This window comes from Echinops telfairi, unplaced genomic scaffold (genome assembly GCF_000313985.2).
Source record: "Echinops telfairi isolate 266 unplaced genomic scaffold, ASM31398v2 ScPeMD7_443;HRSCAF=831, whole genome shotgun sequence".
Classification (NCBI taxonomy): domain Eukaryota; kingdom Metazoa; phylum Chordata; class Mammalia; order Afrosoricida; family Tenrecidae; genus Echinops; species Echinops telfairi.
This window is the reverse complement of record NW_022104341.1, coordinates 60,806,416-60,827,982: the sequence shown is the minus strand read 5'-3', so window position 1 is coordinate 60,827,982 and position 21,567 is coordinate 60,806,416. Positions and strand designations below refer to the sequence as shown.

Genomic DNA, 21,567 nt, shown 5'->3' with positions numbered 1-21,567 from the left:
CCATACACACATCAATTGTGTAAAGCGCATTTGTACATCGTTTCTCAAAACATTTTCTCTCCATTTAAACCCCCGACATTAGGTCCTCATTTTTTACTTTTAATCTCAGTAAGGCCGTGCTAATTATTTGAATAGGAGCCTTGATGATGCAATGATTATGGGTTTGGCTGCTATCTTCAAACCAGCAGTTAGACTCTATCAGCTGCTCCTGAGAAGAAAGATGAGGCTTTTTACTCCGATTGAGAGTTAGTCTCGAAAACCCACAGGGGCAGTTCTACCCTGTCCTATAGGGTTGCTATAAGTCAGCGTCGACTCAATTGGCAGTTAATCTGGTGATGTAGGAAGGAGTCTTACGGTGCCGTGGCTAAGTGGAGCTGAGTGGTTAAGTGTTGACACTGCTAATAGAATGATTTGGTTTGAACCCTCCATCTGCTCCACAGGAGAAAAATGTGGCCGTTGCTTCCGTAAACACTTACCATTTGGGAACTCTTTGGGACGGCTCTACTTGGTCTTGCAGGGCCACTGCGCATCAGAAACCACTTGAAGGCAATGGTTTTAGTGCTAACGGGAAGCTGGGCGGTTTGAACTTGCCAGACACACTGGTGTGGAAGAAGCTGTGGCAGTTTCTCTACTTCCCAAAAGATCATCACCATGGAGACACCCGTGGGGTGGCCCCCTCTGTTCTGTAGGGTCACTGTGAGATCTGACTCAACAGCGACAGGGTGGGGTTGTCAGTTTTTGTTTTATTATCACAATTCATAGCAACTTAAAACAAAGTAAAGACGTCTATCAGGGCAGGGTGCGTGTGCCCAGGAAACCAATTGCACAAGTTCTCCTATTGTATCACCGATGAGTTTTATTCTGATTCCCAGCCTCAGCGTCTTCCTCTGCCATGGTTGGCTTTCAGTATATAAGCATTTTCTTTTGTTACAAACCCGGGACAGCTCTGTTTCTTGCAAGTCACTGTGATATGCTCCAGATTTTGTTGTGATAGCAAGGGTCAAACATCAACCCTTGCCTTTTTTTCTCTTCTGAAAAGTCTTGACCCCGTGCAAATGGCTCCTGGAGAATTTAGTTACAACTCCGACTGCAGCCCCTTTTTGGAGAATGGCGGTTTTGAAAAATAATGCCTGCCTCTCCCTATCATAAAGGCATGAGGTACTCAATCTGAGATTTGGGGAATTGTCAGTTCTGTTACTCTTTTAGTTGGTTTCTAAATTTTGTATAAGCTTTTCCTACTAAGAAGATGCTACCATAGAGGAATAGACAAAGTTTAGAGTAAGGCAGACTTCACCTTGAGATCACTTAACAATGGTACACTTTGGACAAGGCACTTAAGCTCTCAGAACCTCAGTTTTCTCATCTGTGAATTGAGGACATGATAACTAAGATAAGGAACTATGTGAATCAGATGTGAAGATGCATTGTAAAGCCCCTGAATCAATGCTATGCCTTTGATAATACATACAGTATTAGGTCTAGTCTTCTCTCATAATTAGAATAATTCATTCAGATTTTTAACTGCTGCTTTAAAAATGTTCTCACAGAAGAGTTTCTTGTTCACCGTTCACTGACAGCATAATGTTCAGTTTCGTACGTGCACAATATGTTTTTTAATTAGCGAAGCCTGATTTCATTGTACCCCTATGGTTATTTTCAATTTTCTTTTTAGTGGTTGCCTTTGGATTAATATTGGCAAACTATTTTCTTAAGCCACCTATATCCATTAGGAACATGTTTAGAGACTGAAAATGACAGATTTATAGCAACGGACTCGTGACCTCAGAATACAGTATGATCAGCCTCCTCAGAGAATGTAATTTTTTCCCCTGGACCTTCCATATGTTTCACAGTGTTAGGTTAAATAGTCTGGTAAAAATCAGACGCTGTCTAATCTTCTGGGCAGAAGGGATTCCTGGAGACCTGGTAAAAGTTGATTCGCCCGGTATGCTTGCAGGAGAATAAAGACATGAGTATGTTTTGTTTTCTGAAACACTTAAAACTTGAATTGCCTTGGATTCTCAGCCCCGACCTGGTTAGGTTGCTTAAATGATAGCACTTTGCTTTTTCAATGGTTAGTGTTGGTCAGCGCTTTGAGATAGCAGGATTTGTAGTTTCTTCTCCCATGGACACAATGCCTATAATCATAAAAATCAACAGCTAAATAAAGCTATCAGTGAACTAACTACTCAGCTCCAACGGGCTTGCGGCCACACCCATCCCCAAAGCCACCATTGATTCATAGTGCCCCTGCAGGACGGAATAGAACTGCCCCTCCAGTTTCTAAGGCCGGCATCTGTCCGGAAGCAGATTGTCTCATCTGTCTCCCACCAAGTGAATAGTGGGTTTGAACCACCGAGCCGTATGATTAGCAGCGAAGCACTTTACTGAAATCACCAGCATTCCTTTGGCTTGCCATCAGACTAAAAACCCACTGCCACCGAGTAGATTCCAACTCATAGCAACCTTACATAGGTTTCTGAGACTAAAAATCTTCACAGCAGCAGACAGAGACCTGTAAATGCCAAGACAATAAGCTTTTGAATAAAAATCCAGACTTGTGTTTTCTTAGCAAAGATTGGGGAGGGAGACCCACTGAATCTCATTAGGCATGCAGAGGTCTTTATTTCTTCACTGTGCTGTTCTGATACAGCAGTCTTTTCAACGGCCAGTGAAAAACTTTGGCAGAACTGTGGGGGGAGTAAAGGCAGGGCCAACAGTCTGGATTGATGACCTTATTAACACTCATGCCATTGTTCTGATTCCAGCCAAATGAAAGCCTCTTGCCTTGTGTTATGCTGGTCCAATTAAATGGAGAGAGGTAGGAGGGGGGGAAATGGTGGTTCGGAAGGGTGGGTAAGTGCACTGGGGCCAGGGAAAGATTAAAGTACAGCCCATAGGAAGTACATACAGCTTCGAGTGCAGGCAACATGCGTTTCAAGATGCTTGCCCTTTAAAACAGTTTCTCTCTCTCTGGAGGGGAGGAGGAAGAGAGGAGAGAAAGGGAGATAGAACTCTGTTCCACTAACATTATACCCCCAAATTAGCCAATTTGGATTGAATCTCCCCTTTGGAAGAATAAGAGAAAGGACTGGAACATGCAAGGGGGGGATTTAATTACGGTAAATTGTATGATATCCAGGTTGGATAACATTCTGCTAAAGATATCTGTTTTCTTGCTGAAAGTGCAGGTTTGGTGCAGCGCCGTTGGGTGAGAGCTGAAGGGCTAAGTAGTGTGTACTGGAGTATAAGGCAGCAATTAATATGTGGCCTCAGGGAAGGCTCAGAAAACCTTATCTGTGCATTGCTAGGTGACTCTCGCCAATCGGTAGGGCTCTAATTTCCTCTAGCTTTCGGATCAGGTTTTAGATTTTCCTCTGAGTTTTATAATAGCCCAGCTAGAGGGTTCTTCCTCTTTTCTTTTAAGGCCTTCAGAGTTTGAAAAATATAGGAAAACATTTTACTGGGGCCTATTAAAGAGACCACCTGGAATGTATGTACAGAGAAACGCACAATTCTGTGTCCAGCTTGGTTAATTAGTACAAAAATTAGCTCTCTGTGACCAACACCCAGGTCCAGAAACAACTTTCCGACAGCGTTTCACAAGCCCCTTCACTCTCCATTAGGGCATTCACTCGCCTGATCTCCCACAGGAACAGGTGAGCGTGGCCTGTTGTTGAACTTGATAGAAGTAGGATGATACTCCTTGTATTTCGGGCGTCTGGCTTCTATCACTCAACTTGATGCTTCTAAGATGCATCCATCTTGATGCATTTTTCAATTGGTTGCTCATTTTGGGGGCTGAATATTCTACTGGGTGATTACCCCGTAATGTGTCTTGTTCTCTTGCTGATAGACATGTGGGTGTTTTCCAGGGAGTGCTGCTGTGAACATTCTTATCTCTGTGTTTTCATGATCACATGAGCATGTTTCTGTTAGGTGAATACCAACAGCGGCAGTTGCTGGGCCATACACTAGACTTCTAATTCACTATGGAAGATCCTGCCAGTTTTTCAAAGTATGTGTATTAATAAGAGAAAGCTCAGTTTTGTCTTTAGATCGGAATACTCAGTTCTCATGAGCATAGAAGATATTTTGTTGTTTTCTTTTGATGGTAGGAATAAATTTAACGAATGAAGAGAAGCCTTAGTGAAATACTTCCATTTAAAATATTTTTTCTAACTTATCAGTTTTAATGATTGTCTTACGACACAGTAAAGCGTACTTTTCGTTTTAGTACTAACAGGGACCACTGATTCCCAGGAAAGAGTCAGAAGCAGGGTCTGCGAAGATTTCACTTGTCGGGACTTTGGGGTTGTACAGGGTAACTCCTGACTGTGCCTGTGCTGTGTTCAAATCTCAAATCTCTGGACTGTCTTTGGTTCTCCAGGGCAATGGGACAAGATAAAGTGACAGCTTATAGAGTAAAATGAGTACTCACTGCCAACTCACCCACCATCCCTAAGCCTGATCCTGTGAGTAACTCATCCAGGTGACCTGAGATGATCACTCATCCATTCTTACAGCTCGAACATCCTGTAAAACAGTGCCAGCGAGGTATAGCATTCCAATTTCCTGGCTGTCCACTTAGAAACAACCCAGCCCCCAGCCAGTCAGCCAGCAAACCAACCAGCCAACCAAACAAACAAACAATGCTGCTTTGCTTTTCCCAGTTTTACAGGGTCACTCACCGCCATTAATTCCAACTCACAGTGACCCGATAGGACAGGGTAGAAACTACCCTTGAGGGTTTCCAAGACTGTCGTTCTCTAAGAGAAGAGACAGATTTGTCGTTCTCTTGCAGGTTGGCCGAGTGGGTTCAAACTGCCGACCTTGCGGTTGGCAGCTCAGTGTGTACCTCATGTCACACAGAATGTCGTAGAGAAGAAAGCCTTCCTCTGCAGATCTTCATCACCCTTGACATTGGTCACATCGGTAAGGTTACACCTTGCTTAAAGTAAAATGGATAGGGAAAAAAAAACCCCAAAATCCAAATTCTGTTTTTAACTCCTTCTGTATTCAGGTATGAATTTCCCTAGTGCGCACCCAGTTGCAAACCAAAGAAGTTGGCAGTTCAAACCCACCAGTTACTCTTAAGAGAGACCATTGAGGCAGTCTGCATCAGTAAAGATTACATTACAGCCTGGGAAACCCTACAGAGCAGCGTCACACCTAGAGGGCCACTGTCAGTCTGAATGGACTCCGTGGCAATGGATTTGGTTTGTATTGAACAAAACAGTGATGTAAATACATTTAGTGGCTTTGCTTTTTTAAGCGATACCTCTTTTTAGTCCAAGGACTAGGTTCAATCCTTTGGATGGGTGTGTGTGTGTGTGCGCGCGCGTGCGCGCACCTATCCAAAATTGTCTAACTTTCGAACATGAGTATCCTTAATCTGTAACATGTGCTTCCAGATCCCTGTCCTCCTGCCACACTAGGGTTGTTGTGGGGATCAAAGGTGATGATTGATTGATCTGAAATTGTAAACTATAATGGTCCCTTGGAGAGGGCTGGGCCTGACCAGGCTCTGGTCATAGTGGAAACTCACTCTCTACCCGGAGATCCTGTGTGCACCCCTCTGAGCCTGAACTTTTAACCTTACACCAGACAGGGGTGAGTGGGCATGTCTTGAGTTCCTGGTTTAGGTTTTACTGGCCGGGTTGACTAAAGTGATTTTATTTTTGTTTATTCTGGAGAGGAAGGGTGAGACAGGGGATTGTTTGTATGGGTAGTAGCTGGCACAGAGGTCGAACTGGTCACCTTTCATTAATGGCACCTCGAGGAGGCTTGCAGTAGGTAAACTTTCAGCATCACCGTTGTTCACATCTAAGCCTTTTCATTTTCTTTGCTGTGTTTTTGTTTATTTTTGTTGTTGTTAAAGATTCCTGGTGGCTGGTGCTTGGCTACCAGCTGCTAACCAAAGTGTCAGCACTTTGAACCCACCCGCCACTTCATGGTAAGAAGCTGTAACAGCCTTGGAAGCCCTGTGAGACAGTTGTCTTCTGCCCTGTGGCCTTCTTCGGAGTTGGAATTGTTACTCACCCACATCTGTTAGGTTTATCAAATAGAAAAATGCTTAATAACCCATAAAAAGACCTACATAAAAATATTAGCAATTGTTAATCATTGTTGGGAGCCCTGGAGGTGGAATGGTTAAGTCCTTGGCTGACGTGTTCAGCCACACAGACTAGAGAAACAAGTTCAGTGACACTCACATATGTGTAAATGTATGTTAAAGGAGTAATTGTGTGTCAATAAAACACCTCATCCCAGTCCAGATCAAGTCCATGAGTCTGATACTGGTCCATAAATCCCTCTTCAGACTTACGGAGCCACACACAATGTTGCAGAATACAAGAACATCACTGGCTGGTGGGTGCAAAGTCTTGTGGATCCAATGGTGGTAGTCCTGGCAGAGAGAGAGGGGAAGTTCCCAAGGTCCTCCTTCTGAGCAGGCCACGCCCACCAGGAGGTATCTGATTCACAGGCTTGACCACGCCCCTACATTTTTATATCTTCCAAGTCAACAAAAAAACAATGTAACTACCACAACTTGTCATTGAAAGTTGGGTGGTTCGAACCCACCTAGAGACTCCATGTAGAAAGAGGTGGTGATCTCCATAAGCAGGTCAGCTCTGCCACATGGCCTCGCTATGAGTCAGAATTGACCAAACAGCACCGCCTTTAATAGTTGTGATTGGGAGAAGAACAAAACCTTGCACAAATTCTTTGTTCTAACTGAACAGCCACTCTTTAGTGCAAACGTTTTTCTTGAGGTTGGGCCTCTGATGGATGCTGGCTTGAGCAGGGTGGCTCTGGTGTGTTCCCCTGTCATTGTTCAGTCACCTCTTAGGGGGGGTCACCTTCCAGAAGAGGACAGGCACTGCATCCAGTGAGATCTCACAGCCTTGTAAATCCCGTGACTTGAAATCAGCACATACGTCAGGATTTGGAGAGACGATATGAATGGTGTTCATTTTTAGTAAAGGCGTACTTTGGGTTGTACACTGTTGTTCTATGATACTTAGAATATAGGCTGGTCGGGCGGCTGTAGTGATGTGTCAGACATGGGCCCAGCCGCTTGTTATTGTTGGCTGCCTGCTATCCAGCCATAACACTGTCACTCAGGCATGTAGCCTGCTAACCGCTCAGTGGTTCAAACCCACCCGTTATTCCAAGGGAGAAAGGTGAAGCTGTGTGCTCCCCGGGAGATTTACAGCCTTCGAGACCCCAGACAGGTTCTCTAGGAGTTAGAATGGACTCCACAGCCGTGGGTTATCCAGTTGTGTGTTCCGGACCAGAACCTCTGCCTGGGGTTTCTTGACTGCAGTGTTAAATAGAAGGGAGATCCCCAGGCCTTTCTTTGTGGAGCCATTGGCTGGATTCCCACTGCAGTAGGACAAAGCTCCTGAGAGCAACCCACTCGTGTCCACTACAGTTTTCACCAGAGCACCAGGCATTGGGAATTGTAAGAATGGAGGTCTACAGATTTCTAAACTTGTCCCCTCTGAAGTGCAGTGCACTTGAGCATTCAGAATCCTGATGCCTTTTGATTACAAAATAGCCCCAGTGAGATCGAGAGCAGATCCTTACAAGCAAATGTATTCATGCATCTGCAGCAAGATGCATGAATACCCACACTACTTGGGATTAATAAAGGCTACACATACATGTCAGTTTAAGTTATAAATTGTCCTCAAAGATGTTAAGGCTAAATCATATTTTAGTGACACCTGACACACAGTTCTGATTTTCAGAGCTTTTAAAATGTTGACATTAACAAACAAGCGTTTTAATATGCACTATATTCAGATATTAGATCCTGACACGGGTTTTTGTTTGTTGTTTTGTTTTTTTAAATAAATTAAATGTGCATCAGGTACCTAGGTTGCCAATCCCAAAGAAAGCAAAGAGTTAAGCGTTACAGTACCCGGGGTCCAGTCTCAGGCTTGCCCAGGGGCTGTGGGCAAGTTACTTAATCCCCCTGAGGCTCAGGCTTTCCTCCAAAGCTGCAGTCAGTTTGTATGAATATTACGTACCATATGCATGGGCGATACAACGTGCACTTTACCGTGGCCTTCAGTGGCCTCACGGAATGACGCTTCTTTGGCTGCATACAGAAGAGTGATGATAATGCTACGTACCACCAAAGGGTTGTATGAGACTTTACTTAGAAGACTGAACAGGCATAGCATTCAGTAAATATTAGTCAACATCACTGTCATTATCTTCCTTATTAGAAATTTGTCATAAAATCATTTCCCCCCTTTTCTTTTCCTATCAGCAAAGTCATGTCTAGCAAAGAAAGGGACAATAAACAGCTGTTGAATGACCGAGTGGCCTCCCGGAGAATGATGGGAGGCAGCATGATAATTTGTAACTCAACTTTTCCCAACTTTAATTCCACCCCAACTCTTCCCAAATTTGCCCCGCCACCCTGCTCTTCTGCCCTTGGATTCCACAGCTCTTGATGAACTTGGTACGTGGCTTCCTCACTAGAACCGTGCAGGTGTGGTGCTGCCTGGGAACCTGTCCCAGATGCTGACAAACCTTTGGCAGCACGATCGAAAGGAAAAAGGAAATATCCGCTGACATCGCTAGGTCTGACTGCTCACCTGGAGAGTTCCCATGGTGTACACACACACACACACACACACACACACACACACACACAACATAGGGTTTCTCTTTTGTTTGTGGTGATAGCTCTGCCATTCTAAGGGTTCATGAAGCTGCCAGTCTTCAGAGACAGACCACGTATGGGGAGCGGGCACTGCAGGGACCAGTTGAACAATGTGTGTACTCGTGTGCCGGAGCCTAGGCTGATGTCTGGGCACTGGCGTCATGTTTCCTGGCATGTAAGAACTGAGTCTTCTCTTAAGGCCACACATTGTTGGCAAGTCCTATTACGTTACTTCCCTGAGGGGGTGCTTGGGTAACAAAAGGGAGAGATAATGTTGGGTAGGTACTGACTGGATAGGGACATGAGAGACTATGGAAAGAATCCTTTTAAAAAAAGAGCTTTATTGCATTAGATGTTAGCGTCTGTAAACAATTACAGCATTCAGGGAGTGCAGGATTTAAATGAGAAACACAACTTTGTCCGATTATACCAGTCGGATAAAATGGCATGGGCTCCGGAAATCTATAATTAAATGAATTTTTTAAATGAAAAATACAGTGTAACATCTGGTTTATTTCACTACAGAAGGGCCTGGGTATTGCTTACATAAGCGTGATTGACTCTGGCTGATACTTGGATTTCTCTGTGCAAAATTAACTGTAGTTTAATTAAATTTTTTTCTCCTCTTGTCTGTTTTTTCGGTGGTAAACAAGTTCTTCACGCATTTGGGAAGTCTTTCATGTGGGTTCACTTTCTCTCTTTTTCTTTTTTGTTGTTGTTGCAGCGGATATTCAACTCCTTTGTGTACACGGAGAAAATCTCAAACGGAGAGAGTGAAGTGCAGCAGGTAAGAAGCTGCGGCCTCCTTAACCTTCTCTGTCGGAGTTTTGCTTCAGGAGGCGGCCTCCTGCCACCGCTTTCTAGTGGTCTCCACTTGTGATTTCTCACTTGTCTCTGGACCTGGCATCTTATAAATGCAGCGACGCTAGGGCGGGCAAAGTGGTGGTGACAACCCTTCACACTGCGGTTCCCAGAAGCGGTCGAGACCATGGTTATGTGGATGGTTGCTTATTGTACCTGTTAGGCTTTTGGACGCATGACTTATTTAAGTCCTTCTTTCGGGTGGCATAGCGGTTACACATTGGGCTGTGACCTGCAAGGTCAGCGGTTCGAAACTACCAACTGCTTCTCAGGAGAAAGACAGAATTTCCACTCCCCTTAAGAGTTCCAGTCTCAGGAACTCGCTGGGGGGAGTTCCACCCTGTTCTACTGGGTCAGCAGGAATTGACGTGGACTCAATGGCAGTGAAGTTTGGGGGTTGGGGTATTGTTTTGAAAGCTTTCAGGCTTTGGAGCCAGACCGACCTCAGGTTAAATTTTGGTTTTCCTAATGACCCTGTGACCCAAACAATTTAGGCTTTGGAGCTTCAGAGGGGCATGATACCTGCCTCCCAGGGCTGTGAGAATTAAATGAAGCTGTGCAAAATTAAGTGATCAGAAAACGAACTGGACGATGGGGAAGGGAGGGGCAGCGGTAGCTCAGAGGAGGCAGAGGCCCTGTGTTCCTCACTCTTCCTCGCTGCTTCACGCATCCTCTCTTTGTCACTCTCCTCCCGGCCTCTCGGCGGGACCCAGAAGGGGTGAAGCCAGATTCTGTTTGCTTTATTTACAGCTGCCTCCTGAATGAAAGCATGGTGTCAGGGACCTTGGCCATAAATAATTGATCTGCTTGAAAAGAAGGGTAGTAAAGAGGGCTCTGGGTTTTAATTTCAGCTAATCCACCAACTGCATTACAGTGTGTGACCCTCAGTGGGTAATCTGAAGCTCAGTTTGAAACCTAAGTTTAAACACACACACACATGCACACGCACGTGCGTGTGAAAAACCAGATGCTGTAACCAAGTGCTTCCACGGAATGACAGGACAATGATGGTGAAGTACACCATCATTTGGCTCTTTGGGATGCTGCCTGTTTTGATTCATGGGGAACAGCTTGATGGAATCTGACCTTCAAAAGTCCTACACAAGCAGCCCTGGAATGGAGTTATTTATAGGATAGTTATCTATTCATAATCACTGTGGTTTAATCGTGAAAGTCAGCATTTCCCGTTTATAGAGCTAGACCGTTCTTAGTTGTTTCTGCAGGTTACATTTAAAGGATGGAAGCCCTTCTGCACGTGTTTGTTTTTTGTTTTCTATCGGTTCTAGATGGAAAAAAATGCAAAGCACACCAATGAACTGAAATCGTAGTGAGTGCCTTCCAGTTTGCCCTATCAAATCCCCTCTTCATAATTCCTGTCTGCCATGGATAGGATTTTGTGTGAGCTCACCCCAACCCCACCAACTTCACCCATACGTGTTAACTTGACTGGGCCATGAGTCACAAACTGTCATGATGGATTTGGCAGTTATGTAAATGATGTACCCTTTCCCCACAATGTGATCAGCCAATCCGTTGTAAGGTGATCAGGGTGGGCTGTAACACCCTTAGTCAGGTTAAAATACTCATGGGATGGAAGGGGAGTTTCCCTGGGCTGTGGCCTGCATCACCTTTATCTTACAAGAGGGAAGACACTCGTACCACCAAGAAAGAAAAACTGATGGCATACGTCATTTGGACCCACGCTGTGACCCATGCCTCGTGCTGAGAACCCAGTGGGCCCAGGGCGAGATTAAAAAAGAGCCCTTGGGGGGCGGAGAGGGGGGTGTGGTCTAAAAAAATAAATAAATAAAATAAAAAAGAGCCCTTGTTCTGAATTCATACTTCTCGCTTTCTAAAATGTGAGAAAATAAATGTCTGTTAAAACCATCCACTTTCGGTAGTTCTGTTACAGCAGCACTATGTAAGTCACCCTCTTATATTTATTCTGACAAACAGGAAAGTAGTTCAGGGTCATGAAATTAAAAGTGAGTTGTTGGGAGAAAGCATGCTGCAGGAAACTGGGAGCCCAAAGGCCATTAGATAAGATTTTAAGGAAACTGACCCAGGCATATCAGTTTTCCGTTTTCCTTGAAGTAACAGATACGAGGTCTTCCTTGTACACTTTTCAAACATGCACGCTGGTTTGTAGTCTTGAAGTGATATCATGGTTTTACTTAGAGAGCCAAGAAGTTTGGAAGCCATCAAGGAGAATTTTTTAAAAATCATAACAGCTACTGAACACCAACGAGCTGCTTTTAATATGTTATCCATCACCTTGATTTTTGAAAATGTGCTTGAAGGAGAGATAGTTATCCTTATCACACATGCAGAAACTGAAGCTCTGAGTGATAAAATAAATCACCCCCCAATTTTCTACCCAGTAGAAGAGGTGATGCTTAAGGCTCTGTGTGTCCTATTGGCTGGACCAGGACTATCAGTGGTTGGCTGTTACGGCACGGTCACTGCCCAGGATGCCACGTACCATGCCCATGGTGTGAGCTCCTACCGTCACCCAATTGCTTGAAGGGAAGTTTGTTTGTTTTTTTGGGGGGGGGGGTGAACTCTGTGGGCTCTGTGGAAAACCTTGCTTGCTTTTACTGGATCTGGACCCTGCATTCTGGGGTGTCATCTAACTGCTGGTTTTTGGACTTGAGCCAGTAGCCTTCCATATTGACTGCCAATCATGGGAGTCCTTAGCAATTTGTTATCTTAGCTACTGACCTTGCCTTCATTTCACCTATGCATCCAGAAGCGTGCCATTTTGACTACTGGTCTTGGGCTTAGCAGCTCCTGTGGGGATACCTAGGGGGTGCAGTGCTTTCCCACTGGACTATGATCCACATAGTAGTTGGAAACCGCGAACAGCCCCTCGGGAGAAAGACTGGGCTTTCTACTCCTGTAAACAGTTAGTCTCAGAACCCCACAGGGGGTCACTATGATTCATCATTGACCTAATGGCAGTGAGTTTAGTTTTTAACTGGTAGCTCTGTGAGCCAGCAGAAGCCGCCAGCCTGACATCGGACTCCCAGAACCGGAATTGTGTGAGCGATGTCCTTGTTACAAACGCCCCTCCCTACACATACACGCACATAGATAAGCCTCTCTGGTTTTGCTTTTGTAGAGAGCCCAGCCTAAGCCAGAGAGCTTGTCTTTAGAATGAATTGGACATGGAGTTTTACTTCCTGTGTATTTTAACAGGGTTTTCTTTTGTTTTTTCCTGTTTTCTTCCCAAATGGGAGTCCCTGCTAAACTCTATTTTTAAATGGATGATTCAAGTGAAGGAGAATTGCTATGTAGTTGTTCTGATTGTCAAAAAGCTTTCTCCCAGAGTTTCTTGACCCAAACAAAGCCATTGCCATCAAGTTGTTTCAGACCCATGGGGACTGCAGGCCAGAGGGACCCCCTAGGACAGAATAGAACTGCCCCATATGGTCTCCAAAGTTATAAATCCTCATGCAGGCTGCCTTCAATGTTTTTTCTCCCTTTGAACATTGGTGAATATGAACTGCCAGTCTTTTGGTTAGGAGCAAAGCCTTTAACCATGGTGCCACTTACAAACTATCTTTCACTGGATGTTGATGGATATATTCAGTTTCTCCACTGCCAGCTCAAGGATCCACTAGCCGTATGTGGCCACTTAATACTTGCAATGTGTCCAGAGTTACTGAGTAATTACAATTTTCATTCCATTTAGTTTAATTAAAATGGTTCACATGGCTAGTAGGTAGCTACCCTATATTAGGCTTTCTTGCAGCTTTATTTGTTAATAAATGTTTTCTCTCAGCTTATAGCTTATCTTTCTATTAATATTTTTTAAAGAATGACCTATTAATTTAAGTCAATCTTTTTAATTTTGTTGGTTTCTGCTTTACTGTCTATAATTAAAGAAATTATTTTCTACCTCAAAGATCTGAAGATGTTATATGTTGTATTCTAAAACTTGCCTTTCTTATTTAAGATTTCGGTTCGCCTGAACTTGATTTTGGTGCTGGGTATGAAAAAGGTATCCACCCAACAGTTTTCATTTCCAAGTGCCTGAGTGCACCCCGTTACTTTCTTTCATAGGGGTATTTTTTGTTATTAGTCAATTTTCCTCCTGTGTTTGAGTTCCTTTGGTTCAAGGTGTCTGTTTCTCAAGCATCGATCAGGGTAACACATTATCTTGATGATAACAGTTTTATAGTAACTTTTGGTGTAGGTAACACACACACCCCTTTATTTTTCCTTATCGCCTCTGTGGCCCTTTGTTCTTACATATGACTTTAGAAGCAGTTTCTGCAGTTGCCAAAGAATGTGTGATTCCAATTGTGATTATGTGGTAGTTACACAATCTGGTGTCAACTTGCTATGGGTGGAGTCTAGCCTGTCAATCAGGTCGCAGCTTGATGACCTCATTTGGAGGCACCGTGGAAATACAGAGTTCACTGGAGGCTAGATACAGACATACTCTCTGCTTCGTGTTCCTGATGCCAAGACACATGAAGCTACACTAGAGCCCTGGAGCTGGAGGAGCCATGTGGAGACCCACACCAGCGCTGAGATGCTTACTACATCCCCACTGGACCCACAAGACTTTCCAACCACTGGCCTGTGATCTTCTTGCATTCGGCATCATTGCATGTGTTGCATGAGTCTGAAGAGAACTTTATAGATAGGTATCTGACATGGGCTAATATGGAACTTAGGGACTTGATCTGGCCTGGGTGGGATTTTTTTCTTAATATACAATTACTCTGTCATATAAAACTCTCTCTTACACACATAAGTGTCTCTGGATTTGTTTCTCTAGTCAACCCAGATTCAAATTGGCGTTTTAATTGGATAAATCTCTTGCTCAATTTGGACAGCATCTTTATGATAGAATCTTCCTAAATACTAACATTGATATCACGCTCCTTGACTTGAATATCATCTCGTGTTACTGGGTGACATCACTTGATTTTGATGCTTAGCAGTCATATTCCACAGAGTGGAAATCCGACCCGGAGGATTTTCTGAGCTGTAATCTCCATGGAAGCAGATAGTCTGGCCGTTCTCCAGCTGAGCGCTGAACCACTGCGGCACCAGGGCTCCTACTGCTTTCCATTAGCATATTTTATCATTTCTTTACAAAACACTTGCATGCCTGGGCATGTGTTGGTTATTTCTTAGGGCTTTTTTAATATTGTGAACACTATATTTTTTAAAGTGTCCCTTTTCTAATGGTTGCAACTTAAAGCTTACAAATACCTAACTTTTCATGTTCAGTTACCTTTTAAAGCTACCACACGGACGCTGCTATTTTGCCCCTATCTTCTTTAGCATTGTCTATGTAGATAAACGTGGAGATGGGTGAGTAAAGATCGTTTTGATTCAATCTCCTTTGTGGTAGTTACATAATTTCGTGTCAACTTGAAGTGTAGGGTTGGGGTCTAGCCTGTCAGTCAGGTCTTAGCCTGATGGTGCCTCCTTGTGGGCATGACCTCCTCATACGGAGGGTCCTGGGGACTTTACCGTCTCTCTCTGCCTTCACCTTCCTGCTGGCGAGGCCCACGGAGACCTGTGTGAGCCCTGGGGATGAGTCCACTGCCACTGGGTCCACATGACTGCGCCCACCGATCTGTGATCTCCTGCATTCTGCATCCTTACACCTGGCTGAGTGAGTCTGAAGAGGGATTTATGAACTTGTAGTGGACTTAGGGACTTGAATTGTACTGGACTGGGATGTTTTCCTGATATACTGTTACTCCATGGGATAAAGCACTCTCTTACACATATATGAGTCCCCCTGGATTTGTTTCTCTAGCCCAACATTTTAGTCCTTTTACCTTTTATTTCTTGTCTTTGTCTTGCTTCTAGGATTTTCAGAGCGGGATCGAATGAAAATAGGGATAGTGATTCTCCAAGATACACAGTAATTTCAATGTTTAATTTTAGGTGTATCTGATTTATTCTTTGATTTATGATGAGTTTGTAGAAGGTGGGTTTTTTTTGTTTGGGGTTTCAAACATGTCTAGGGTTTCTCTAGTTATCTGGTTCTCTCCTCCAGGCCCCTCATTTTACTGAGAGCATGATTCTCTGTGCTACAATTGTATGCAGTGTTTCCCATTAGATTCCCCATCTCTGGCCAAGTTCTGGTCAATCTCCTATCCTTGGTGCCTTATGCTGCTATCAAAGTAGAAGTTCAGCGCCCTCAGATTGTTCCCAGATTTTCATAGTGAAAGCAGAGGTGGGAGCTGGCTCTCTTCCCAGACTTCCAGCTATCACTCTGCTTAGGGATTCAGTGCCCCTAACAGTGTGTGTGTGTGTGTGTGTGTGTACTGTTATATATATAAAATATATATATATATATCTTTATATATTTTTCTTTTTCATTTAGGCCACTAGCCTCTTAATAATTCACCACTTTATTTTTGTCTGCTGAAAGGCAAAGAATTTGTCTAATGAAGGTACCACTTTTGTAATTTGATAGAAATTTCAAATAGATTGACTGACGTGCCATTAAATTTAGCTCAGGGTCTTTAAAAGAAGTAAGAAGTCCTTCTTTATGTTTCCAGAGAAAGACGTGATTTCTACTCTGATAAAGAGTTCCAGAAACTCACAAGGGCAGTTCTACTCTGTCATTTAGGGTCACTATGAGTCGACCTAAAATCAATGGCAGTGAGTTTTGTTTTGTTTTTATGTTGGGTTTGATGAGGTTTGCACTATCTAGAATCCTGATTTGAAATTTTAGTCCATCATTTCTCCTTTGGCCTAATGAAAACTAGCCCACTTTCTCAATCAGATCTCATTGGGATTTGGATCTGATCAGTATATACTACATACCTTGGCAATAAGTTGAACGTGGTGTTGAAATCTTCTGGTTAAAGGAGCAAAGTAATTAAAACTAATGGAAAACATTTTGTGAGTCCTGACCAGTCAAACAAAACCCTCCTTGGTAAAGGTTTTTCCTTGATTTTTCTTATTCTTTCTTTTAAATTAACCTTCAGAGTGTGATTCCAAATGGCTTAACAATGTGCTTTAAATCTTTTAATTAGTTCAGTCTATGTAGTTTTGCTGCCAAAGAAACTATGGCAACAGCTTTGGGAAAATAAAATGCCTTGAGCACATTCTTATGCGTTATACCTCCCATAAAACTCCATTTTTGAATACTTTAAGGAACCAAGTTGTGTACGCACATAACAACATTAAATGAAATGGAGCGTGAATTCAGAAAGATAAATTTTTGATAAAGCTCCCCAAAGGTAGCAAAACGTGGTCCTGTTTCATAAAGCATTAAGCAGGAAGAAGAAAAAGATCAAGTGTTTCTTGGGGTGCTTGATGGGATCAATAAAGAAATCAGAATTCCCTTGGAGTGCTTCAAGAGTGTGATCCACCTTTTTTAAAAATGTCAAATACTCTAATAATTATTCATGCCAATAACTTAATCAAGGAGATGGCACTTTTAACAAGATTTTATGTCAACATGCACCTAGGTTGAGGTAAGGATGGGGTCCATTCGTCAACCAGGTTACAACCTGATGATGCCTCCTTAGGGGTGTGGCCTATTTCTAAGAGAGACCTTGGGCCCTGCTCCTCTCTCTTGCCCTTTTCTATGACTCCACACCCACCAACTCGTGGCCCTGTTTCTGCTTCTGTGTCATCAGTCTGCAGCCACGTCAGTCCCAAGAGGGCTCTGGCCAACATCGAACCCATGGATTTGAGTTGGACTGGGCTGAAATGCTTTCTAGAAAATGATGGGCTAATTAAAACATTTAAAATTCTTTCTTGATCACTTCTCGGCTTTTTGGCTAAGATCAAGTGTAGTATCTGTTCTTATCAGTTTAATATCTGATATGTCCTCTACCCGAGGACAATATATTAAATGGATTTTTGGAGCAGGGAGATGGAATAGGAGCCTGCTCCATCCATTCCATGCATTGACCTGGTATTGCAGTACTTCCAGGAATGGTGCACCCCCTTTTGGGGGAGTCAAAAAAAGAAAAAAATATTTCTTGAGATAAAGTTCTTTTTCATATATAACTATCACTAGTTTCTCTAGATAACCCAGTTTATAATACGGCACTCTTGCTTCCATAGTTAGCGTCGTGTTTCCTACACAGTTGAATTGCTGACTGTGGCCCATGTTCGAAGACATGGGAATTCTTTTCCAGTAGTAGAACGTGATTTTAAAAACCGCTTCTGCCTGACTGTGCCTGACTGTGCCAAGGGCATTCCTCCAGCTGTGCTTCTCTTTTAAGGTGCCCGTTTTTGTCTCTTCTGGATCATATCCGATGGCATGCAAACCTGCTGCTATCTCTCCTGCCTTAAAGAAATGTCAAAACAAAGGATCCCTTTTTGCGATGTCCCTTCCTCTCCAGATATGGTCCCCTTTGTTTGTTCTACTTTGCGGTACAGCCCTGAGAGGAGTCTGTACTCATTAGCGTCTGTTCTCCCATTCTTAGCTAAACCCACTGAGGCAAGGCTCTGCCCCCTACCAAGCCAGCAAAACAGTTCTTCAAGGCCACCACGCTAATCTCCACTTTGTAAGACCCAGGTTTTCACTGGACTTGACTAACGTTAGTTGAAATCCCCCCTTTCTTCCTTGGTCAGTTTTCTGTGTGGGCAGATTTATTTATTTATTTATTTATCTATTTATTTATTTATTTATTTATTTTAATGTGTGGGCAGATTTTTAATCCTCCATTTTCTTTTAAAGCTATAGGTTTTGATTTTGTTTTCAGTTTAATCTTGACCATTTTTGGAAGCTGGATTTTAAAAATAAATTTTTCTGTGGTTCTGAATTGTCAGATTGGTTTGTATAAAGTTTTTAAAAATATACATATTATCCTTTTACTATCTGAAATATATTTACTCGTGTTTGATTGAGTATGCCAACGCATTCAGCTGTGTGGGTCGTAACAAACTATTGATAACCTTGAGAAGAATCGGAACTTCAGAGCACTTGATTGTGCTCATGCGGAACTTGTAAACGGATCAAGAGTCAGTTGTGCGAATAGAACAAGGGAATACTGCATGGTTTAAAAATCAGGAAAGGTGTGCGTCAGGGTTGTATCCTGACATTAATTCAATCTGTATGCTGAGCAAAATCATCAAAGAAGCTGGTTTATATGAAGAAGAATATGGCATCATGGTTGGAGACAGGTTATTAGCCTCTTTTGTGCAGATAACACAACCTTCTTTGCTGAAAATGAGGCGGACTTAAAGTACACGCTGATGATGTTCAAGGGTTGCTGCTTTCAGTGTGGATTAAGACTCAATGTTAGGAAGACCAAAATCCTCATAACCAGACCAATAGCGATGAAGTTGTCAAGGATTTTGTCTTGTTTGGATTCACAATCAATGCTCATGCAAGCCACAGACAAGAAGATCAAAAGACAAGTTGCATTAGGTAAATCTGCTGTACAACACCTCTTTAGAGTGTTGAGAAACAAGGATGTTTGTTACTTTGAGGATAGAAGTGTGCCTTGTCCCAACCCATGGTATTTTCCATTGCCTTGCATCCACACATGAAAGTTGGACATTGAATAAGGAAGACCAAAGAAGAATCGGTGCGTTTGAATTGTGGTGCTGGAAAGGACTATTGAAAGTGTCGTGGACAACTAAAAAGACAAAGCTATCTGTGTTGGGAGAAGTCAGCCTGAGTGCTCCTTAGAGGCAAACATGGCGAGACTTCATTGTACCTACTTTTGACATTGTCCAGAGAAGCCAGTCCTGGGTGAAAGGCATCATGTTTAGTAAGGAGAGAGGGCCAGTGAAGGAGAGGAAGGCCATCGAGGAGCTGGTTTGACCCCCTGGCTACAGCGATGGTCTCAAATAAGGGAGCCATGGGATCGGGGTGCAGACCGGGCAGGATGGGTTTGGATGTGCATCGGGTCACTGTGGGTGGGAAGGGCGTAGGGCACCCAACAACAGACGATCTGAAGGCCAGAATACCAACAAAGAAAAAGTATTGCAACTGAGCAAGATTAACAGAAGCATAAACCTACTATCCTGACAGCATTTGAGAAGGGGGTGGTGCTCTGTAAAACTGAATTATCATACCCCACTTCTCATGGAATGAATTTGGCTCTGTTGATTTTCTCTTGTGTGTTTTCACTTTCACGGCTTGATGTCTGCTTGTTACTGTCTTCCTTTTAGGTGCATTTTAATCGTCTGCTGTCTCCTTAAGTTGGAACATCAGGTCCTTTATTTTTACACCTCCTTTTTAAAAAAAAGAATTACAAGTACTGCTTAGTTACATCATTCAAATTTTGACTTTTGTATTTTTGTTACCACTTAGTATTAAATGGTTTTTGGACGTATACCTTTGACCGATGTTACTTTGACATGTTGCTGAATTTTGAAAGAGACTTGAGGTCTTCCTTCATATTATGAGTTTAAATTTATAATTTGCAGCATCTAGAATTTTGTGAATTCATTGAGACTTTGATTTTGTGACTCGGCATGTGCTCCATGCTGGTGAATATGCCATGTGACCTCCAAAGAACATGTGTCCTGCTGTTGCCGAATGTCCCCTTATTCCAATATCCCATCAAGTTAAAGTGGTTGATCATGTTACTCAAATCATTTATGTCTTATAGAACTTTATTATTTAATGAGAGGGTGTTAATGTTTTCTTTAATAGAATTGTGTTTTTAGATTTTATTCTGTTCGTTTTGCCTGAAGGTTTTAAGCTCTGTGTGCACATGTCTGTTGTTTTCTAATAACAGAAATACCCCTTCCTTGACGTCTGCTTTCTCTGACACGAAGATAGCTACTCCAATACTTAACGCTTACCGTTTCCGTGCTCTATCTTTTTGAAAGCACTTACTTTCATTTTGTGTGCCGTTAAATGTGTGCCTCTAGTATAAGAAATACATTTCAGACTTTTAAATTTATTGTGGTAATCTCTCCCTTTTAATCAGTAGTTATCAGTTAGCTTTGAATTGGATTGTTTGCATGACTGAATTTGAGTCCCTGTTTGTCTTTATTCGTACTCGCCCCATTTCTTAGTTCATCCTTGCCTACCTGCTTCTTATCAGCCCGTTAGGTTTCATTGGTGGTGTTGGTGCCACGGAGTTGGTTCCAACAGATAATGACCCCGTGCACCACAGGAGGAAACCTGGCCCCGTCCTGTTTTTAGTACGCTTTCTAATAATTATAATATGTATTCTTATTGTAATCTTAAATTTAATATATATTGCTTTACGTAAAATCTAGGACGCTTGCAATTCTAACATTATAAGTCTATTTTCTTTCTTTTTTATGAGTCTATTTTCACCCAATTTTGGGTGCTTGAGTTATCATACTTAATGTATTTGCATATATAATAAATTGCATGTCTTTTTTTTAACTTTTATTTTTTATTATTTGAAGCTTAATTTATTCCCGAGCCATGAGTGGTTGCTTCTTCAGTTTCTTCTGGAAAATATTTTTCTTCTGTGCAACCTCCTCTTCTGGTTTGGGAACGATCTGTTCCTTCTCGGTCAGGATCATTCCAGGGTGGCGGGGGAGCGCATGTGTGGGCTGATCCGATCATGAGCTCTGTGAGTCCGGCGGCGTGTCTTGGGGGCTTTGTTCACCTGGATGTGCTCAATGACCAGAGGGTCCACATCTAAACCCTTCCTTCAGCATGACTTTCTGCATTTTTAAGCATGTAAAGCAAAAATTCAGCACTCTTTTTGGGCCACCCACCCTGGGTCCAACTACACTGTGTCCTGGGCACACCTACCAACACCACCATTGTAGCGTCAGAAAGGGACACCTGCTTCTGCAGAGTGACCTCTTTCAAGTATTTGGTGGCTTTCCGGATATGCATGCCTTTGATGGCTTGGGCAGTTTCACGGGTGTTCTTGAAGTGGATCCGGAGGTTCGACCCTCTTCATTTGCCGGATTTTGTGGGGTTTTCTGGGTCGAGTGCGTAGCTAACCATTTTGGCAGGTCACCTCAGGCTGCCACAGTTAGAGAGCAAATTGCATGTCTTGTAGTAGGTTCCGTTCTCTCCTCTCATGCATGTCAGATCTTGTGATATTTTACTCTAAGTCCCAGAGACAACTCTTCCT

At 42.9% G+C, this 21,567-nt stretch overlaps 1 protein-coding gene, 1 non-coding gene and 1 pseudogene across 2 annotated transcripts in view; 2 read left to right on the top strand and 1 right to left on the bottom strand.

The window, feature by feature from the left end:
- Positions 1-21,567, top strand: part of CACHD1 (cache domain containing 1) — a gene marked incomplete at its 5' end in the record, with an annotated part of 257,365 nt that overhangs the window by 99,886 nt on the left and 135,912 nt on the right. The window contains one exon of the mRNA XM_004699368.3: positions 9,408-9,470. Within this exon, the coding sequence (XP_004699425.2) occupies positions 9,408-9,470 (63 nt within the window). The remainder of the gene's footprint in view (positions 1-9,407; positions 9,471-21,567) is intronic.
- LOC115870281 lies at positions 17,294-17,484 on the top strand. Its single transcript, XR_004046645.1, has one exon. It is a non-coding gene; the product is annotated as a U2 spliceosomal RNA (small nuclear RNA).
- Positions 20,888-21,437, bottom strand: LOC101648531 (annotated as a pseudogene).